Raw genomic sequence first — 6684 nt, 5'->3', positions numbered from 1 at the left:
CCCCCCCCCCCCCGCAACCCCAAATAATCCACTGGCTCCAGAGCACTCTGTCAAAGCCCCATCACTACCTGAACTTCTCTCACATCATCTCTTACACCTTTCACTTTCCCCACAGAGATGAAGTGCTGGGAGTACAGGAACATTCTTAATACCGGTCCTGGAACTCACTCTTCTGAGTTTGAGGCCAGTCTGGTCTACAGAGTGAGTTCCAGGACCGGCAGGGCTATACACAGAAACCCTGTCTCGAAACACCAAAGAAAACACAACAAAACAAACAAACAATAGAAAGCCAACACAATGTTTTCAGCAGAGTACACCATGTGACTCCGCTGAGTCCCCTAGCTACTGGATTAATAACTAATTCTTGGTTCAAAGACAAAAACCAGAAATACTAATTAAGCTCTACCTGCAGTGCTGTCAGATGACATAAAAATAGTTTTAACACCGGGCAGTGGTGACACATGCCTTTAATCCTAGCATTTGGGAGGCAGAGGCAGGTGGATTTCTGATTTCGAGGCAAGCCTGGTCTACAGAGTGAGTTCCAGGACAGATAGGGCTATACAGAGAAACCCTGTCTCAAAAAACCAAAAGGGGTGGGTGGGGGCGATGGTTTTAACTAGAAGGTAAAGACCATGGTTACACAGTTCTTTTCTCTTCTTTCTTTCAACAGGATTTTGCCATAATAATAGCATCCACTGACCCGGAGCCCTGGATCTGCAGGCCCCAGCTTCTTGAATAATGAGTATAAATGTGTGTCCAACTTTTTTTGGGGGGAGGGGGGAGAACGATGACAGGATCTTTCTATGTTGTACAGGTTGGCTTCCAATTGCCTCCCTCAAAATTTTCTTGTCAGTATTCCAGAAAACTGGAATTACACTCCACATGACTTACTCACTTTAAGGACCACAACAGAATTTGGTTAAAGAGTTTGGGCAGGAGGTATATCTAATTTCCTCATCTGAACCTAATATAGTATGGCAACCGTGATCACTATTTTACAAGACGTGTAGTTAGGAGCATGGATTCGGAGTCAAAAAAGTTTGCTTTGCTTTTTCCCCATTTGCAAAGTAAGAGCTCCTTCTAGTCTTTTACCAAAATTAAGGGAAATTTCACACAAGACATCCAAGATAAGAACCAACGAATGTTAATTACAATTATAAATGCAGAGAAAGAAAAAAGTTGTACCAGGTAGCAAAGCGAGCCATTATCATTCATTTCCATTGCTCCCCCTCTCATTCATTCGTCCACTCTGCAAACTTTCCTGCATGTTTCTTTTATGCAAAATCCCTGAAGATTCAGGACGCGGAAGCTTGGGTCTTGATTTTGAGGCCAATGTTTTAAATGATTCAGTGCCACTGAAGGGCTGAAAACAGACGTCTAGTAGAGAAACACGTATGGAACACACACAGAAACCTATACAGAGGCCTATTTTAACTTTAGGTTCACTGTCTTTCCGTTCCCTCAGAACCGATATCATCCGTAGGAAGAGGGGCGGAGGGCCAAAGGCGTTATGCTTCCCCACTTACGGCCTGCAGCAATGCCCCCGGAGTCGCTTGCTGCGGCCCAGCTCCAGGGCCGGATCCTGCGGCTCCCAACAGCAACTCATGTCGCGGCCGCTTGACGGGAACCAGGGGTAGCTCCGGGCCCTTGCGCTTCGGCTGCTCGATCATGGCGGTAGCCACTTTCCTCGGCGCCGCCACTAACCGCGCCGCCGACCGCAGGCGCCGCGCAATTGGTTCCGACTGAGTTCTTCCTCCAGAACTTCCGGGGAGGAGCAACCAATTGGCTTCCAACATTTCCTTTTGCAACGCCCTCTGAATACACTCTTGCGATTGGTCCTGTCGCGCTGACGTCACGAGAACTCAACTCTGGGATTGGAGCGTAGAGCTGGCGTTCTCCCCTGCCCCCTCAGGAGCGCAGTGCATTGTGGGTGAGAACGAGCGGAGCAGGTTCAGCGTTCCTAGCAATGAAGCGGCTGTCCTGCTAGGAGCGGACGCGGAGTGAGTGAGTGTGTGGGGTTTCAGGCGGGTGGCTGTTCCAATCTGGAAGGTGCGAGTCGGTGGTAGGCCTGAGCCTGACATTTTCAGCTATCACTCTTAGCAGCATGGGGTGACAGGGGGTGTCGACGGAAAGAGAAGTCCCTTGGTAGGCTGGAGTGGAGCTTTGAGATCTCTGGCTGTAGGACTCGAACCCTCAGGCCGCTAATCCCTTGACAGCTGCTGTTCAGGATGCCAATTCTGCGTCCAGCTCTGTGCTGGCCCGAGTCCCGGCCTCCAGGCTTCAGTGCCGGGCTTGGCTGAGGCGGCGGACTTAGTTTTTGTCACTGATTTAGCCGTCTTTTTAAAGGACTTTAATTTATCTCCCCGAGACAGCCGGTGATGAGGAAAGTATCGGATGGGTTTTCCAAAGCACAATTTAGTTGAGAAATCGAATATTCATGCTTGCATACCAGGCCTTCTCGAACGTGGTCTAAATGATATTTACGGTGCAGTGCGTGGAGGGTCATTCTGAAGAAACATGGTGTGGGAAACATGTTAAACAAATCTCACCAGTTGATCGGAAGACTACCTAAACAAGCGATGCCTCGTGCTATGAGTTACTAATATAAGCTTGAAGGCTTTTTAAAGGAGTAGATGTCTGAGCTGTTCCTATCTGATGGGCCAGTTCTAATCAGGGGAGGAGAGGAAGGGAGAACGTTCTGTGCAGAGCAGCACATGCAGTGTCCTATCCATTGGAAAGATGACTGAGACACAAAGAGCCGCTCTGTTGGGAGAGAGCTTGAAGTGAGTGTGGTACGGGATGAACCCGGAGGTCATGAAGATTGGCAGGAAGTTGGAGCCTTTACTTTAAAACTAATAGAGAGCCAGTGAGAGTTTCCTCTCTCCTCCAGGATGTGGTGTAAACGATGGTTTGATCACTCAGGCTTAATGGTGTGATGAGATTGGAGAGATAAAGGGAGGTTTACTGAGGGTAAAATAGACCATTTTGGGAGCATGATTCTGATCGGCAATGTCAGTGAGAACCAAGCTGGAGTTGGGACTGAAGACAGGTTTAACAGTATCTTGGGATGATAGCAGGGAAGTAAACTGGGCAGTATTTGGTGATGGATTGGATGATGTCTATGCTCTTAGTTCCAACACTGGAGGCTGAGACAGGAGGATTGCTCCAAAACCAACGCTAGCCTGGACAACATTGGGATTTTCTTTTTTCTTTTTTTTTCCTTTCTTTTTTTTTTTTTTTTTTTTTTTTTTTTTTTTTTTTTTTTTTTTTTTTTTTTTTTTGGTTTTTGGTTTTTGGTTTTTTCGAGACAGGGTTTCTCTGTGTAGTCCTGGCTGTCCTGGAACTCACTCTATAGACCAGGTTGGCCTTGAACTCAGAAATTTGCCTGCCTCTGCCTCTCAACTGCTAGGATTAAAGGGATGTGCCACCATTGCCCGACTAACATTGGGATTTTCAACCCACACCTGGCTTCTAGCATGACACCTTGTTTCATTCTCCTTTTTTTTTCCCCTCCAAGCCAGGGTCTCAATAGAGCTCTGGCTCTCTTGGAACTCACATTGTAGACCAGGCTAGCCTTGAACTCAGAGATCCACCTGTCTCTGCCTCCCAAGTGCATGTATGTATTTGTCCCTCATGAATGCCTAGTGCTAGCATGTGGAGGTGCTAGAAACTCTAACCCCAAGTCCTTTGCAAGAGTGTCTTAGGGTTTTACTGCTGTGAACAGACCAAGGCAAGTCTTATAAGGACAACATTTAGCTGGGGCTTCCTTACAGGCTTAGAAGCTTAGTCCATTAGGGTTGGGGCAGACATGGTGCAGGAGGAGCTGAGAGTTCTATATCTTCATCTTCTAGAAGATTGAATCTCTCTGACAGGTAGGAGGAGTGTCAAAGCTGACCCCCACAGTGGCACACTTCCTCCTGTAAAGCCATATTTATCCCAACAAGGCCACACCTCCTAATAGTGCCACTCCCTGGGCCAAGAATATACAGACCACCACGAAGAGGTAGTGCTCTCAACTTCTGAGCAATCTCTCTCTAGCCCTTGCATAGTGAGATTCTAGCTCACAAAGTCAGGGGCTTGGGATGTGACCTCTGGGTTCAGTCCTTAGTACTGCAAGAAGACCTCTTCCACCAGATAAAAATTTTAAAATTGCTTAAGGCTTCTGTTTTATGGGCAGGGCAAACAGAAAAAAAAGTCAGGGTGGAGTGGTGCACGACTTTAATCCCAGCACTCAGGAGGCAAAAGCAGGTGGACCTCTGTGAGTTTAAGGCTAGTCTGTGTTCCACATAGAGTTCTCCAGACAGAGAATCTGTCTTGAGAGAGATTGGCGGAAGGGTGTCTTTAGATATTGCTCTTCATAATTTTATTTAGACTTTTTTGGAATTATTATTTTATGTGTATGAATGCTTTGCCTGAATGTATGTATGTATACCATGTATAAGCCTGGTGCTGAAGGAGGCCAGAAGAAGGCATCAGATCTCCTGGGAGTGGAGTTACATACTGTTGTGAGCCACCATGTGGGTGCTGGGAATAGAACCTGGCTCTGCTGGAAGAGCAGTGCTTTAACCTGCTGAAGCTCTCGCCAGTCTTTCGCATTCTCTCACAGCCTAATTCTGCAAGGAGCCACTTTGTGTATTGCTCTTTCCATGACTAATGTGTGTGGAGAGGAACTAGGATGTCTGCCCTCATTTTGGGTGTCCCAGTGCGATTATAGATTCTATACTTGGCTAATTAACTTTTTAAGTGTGGTAGCGATTAGTAAAGGTCTCTTAATAGAACCATGAAGTTCAAATTAATAACACCTGTTCTGCCATGTGAGGCAAGGGATGCTGCTGGGCAAAAGAAGGGAAAGTCTGGAGATAAAACCACATAGCTGGGAAATAGGAGAGGGGGTCTTCAGTCATTTCTCTAGGATGGACAGATCAGCCTCTATCCTGTGTACTTTCACTAGTGAGTACATGTTCCTGTGTGCAGGCGTGCATGCATGCACATGTACGGAGGTGAGAGATTGACATTGAGTGTCTTTTGCAGTTGCTCTCCACTTTATATATTGAGACAGTATCTCTCACTAAAGCTGATGCTCACTGATTCCACTAGATTTATTGGCTACACAGCCTCAGGGATTCTCTGCCTCTGCAGCGCTGGAATTACAGGCCTGAACATCTGGGCCCAGTTTCCATACTTGGGTGCTGGGGATGGAAAAAAGTTCTCATAGTTACAAGGCAAGCCTGTGTGACTGAGCCTTCTCATCAGCCCCCTTCTCACCAGAGGTGCACATTTAAAATTAAAAGCACATAGAAAAATTGGAGAAACACTCAGCCATTAAGACCTCTTGCCACTTTTGCAAAGGACCATGGTTCAGTTCCCAGCACCCACATTGGGTAGTCACAATCAATTTTAAACAGTTCCAGGGGATCTGATGCGCTCTTCTAACTTTAGTGGCATATATGCACACACACACACACACACACACACACACACACTAAAGAAATAAAATTTCCTTTTTTACTGTATAACTTTGACTAGGAACTCACTATGTAGACAAAGCTGGTCTCAAACTCAGAGATCTACCTGCCTCAGCCTCTTTTATTAGGGGGAGGAGGTTCAAGATAGGGTTTCTCTGTGCAGCTCTGGCTGTCCTGGAATTTGCTCTGTAGACCAGGCTGGCCTTGAACTGAGATCTACCTGTCTTTGTTTCCTGAGTGGTCGGATCAAAGGGGTACAGTACCACTGCTAAGACTTCTGTTTTTGATGTTTTTCAGGCCTGGCCAAGAGCATTAGACTCTGGGATCAAATTCTAATGTTGCTAGGGGTGTGTGTGTGTGTGTGTGTGTGTGTGTGTGTGTGTGTGTGTGAATATCTCACTATGTATTTCAGGTTGTCTTCAAACTTTCTGTTCTTTCTTCCCAACCTGAGTACTCATGCATGCTAGACTTTCTATTACTGAGCTATATCCCCAGTCATAGGCTTTCTGTGTAGCTCAGGCTAACCTCAAACTCGCTAACCTCAAACTCATGATTGTTTCCTCCCTTAGTTCCTTTTCTTTCTTTCTTTCTTTTTTTTTTAAAGATTTATTTATTGTTATATGTAAGTACACTATAGCTGTCTTCAGATACACCAGAAGAGGGCATCAGATCTCATTACAGATGATTGTGAGCCATCATGTGGTTGCTGGGAATTGAACTCAGGACCTTTGGAAGAGCAGTCAGTGCTCTTAACAGCTGAGCCATCTCACCAGCCCTAATGAAAGCATATATTTCTGTGGATTTTATTTAATTTAATTAATTAATTTATTTATTTTTGGTTTTTCGAGACAGGGTTTTTCTGTATAGCCCTGGCTATCCTGGATCTCACTCTGTAGGCCTTGAACTGAGAAATCCGCCTGCCTCTGCCTCCCAAGTGCTGGGATTAAAGGCATGCGCCACCACCGCCTGGCCTCCCTTAGTTTCTTAAGTGCAGGAATTGTTGGCAATACAGGCAGAGGTCATTATACCAGCTTCATTGCTAGGTTTTTGGTATAAACTTAGTGATCTGACTCCTAGAAGCTGTTCATCATTGATGTACATAAGAATAGAAACTGTTTTTGGAGCTGTATTACCTGTCCTCTGCACAACAGCATGCATATAGTATGCTGCTGGATATAGTAAATGCTTGCTGAATGTGTTTTTTTTTTTTTTTTTTTTT

The 6684-nt window shown here is 45.7% G+C and overlaps 2 protein-coding genes across 8 annotated transcripts in view; one reads left to right on the top strand and one right to left on the bottom strand.

Moving 5' to 3' along the window:
- The window catches only part of Snrnp40 (small nuclear ribonucleoprotein U5 subunit 40), a 28033-nt gene extending 26273 nt beyond the window's left edge, over positions 1 to 1760 (bottom strand). Inside the window, exon 1 of one of the 2 annotated variants that reach the window (XM_031378833.1) lies at positions 1527 to 1760. In XM_031378833.1, coding sequence (XP_031234693.1) covers positions 1527 to 1670 — 144 coding nt within the window. In that variant the 5' untranslated portion in view covers positions 1671 to 1760. Of the gene's footprint in view, positions 1 to 1185; positions 1491 to 1526 lie in introns of those variants that run through there. The other variant, XM_031378834.1, reaches the window with a different exon arrangement.
- Positions 1761 to 1897: 137 nt separating this feature from the next.
- Positions 1898 to 6684, top strand: part of Zcchc17 (zinc finger CCHC-type containing 17) — a 44612-nt gene continuing 39825 nt past the window's right edge. Inside the window, exon 1 of one of the 6 annotated variants that reach the window (XM_031378824.1) lies at positions 1898 to 2000. The gene's annotated coding sequence lies outside the window, so the exon portion shown is untranslated. Of the gene's footprint in view, positions 2005 to 6684 lie in introns of all 6 variants that reach the window. The other 5 variants (XM_031378823.1, XM_031378829.1, XM_031378830.1 and 2 more) reach the window with 5 other exon arrangements.

The sequence above is a fragment of the Mastomys coucha genome, unplaced genomic scaffold (genome assembly GCF_008632895.1).
Source record: "Mastomys coucha isolate ucsf_1 unplaced genomic scaffold, UCSF_Mcou_1 pScaffold18, whole genome shotgun sequence".
NCBI lineage: Eukaryota > Metazoa > Chordata > Mammalia > Rodentia > Muridae > Mastomys > Mastomys coucha.
The sequence above is the reverse complement of the archived record's forward strand: the minus strand, read 5'-3'. Positions and strand labels throughout refer to the sequence as shown.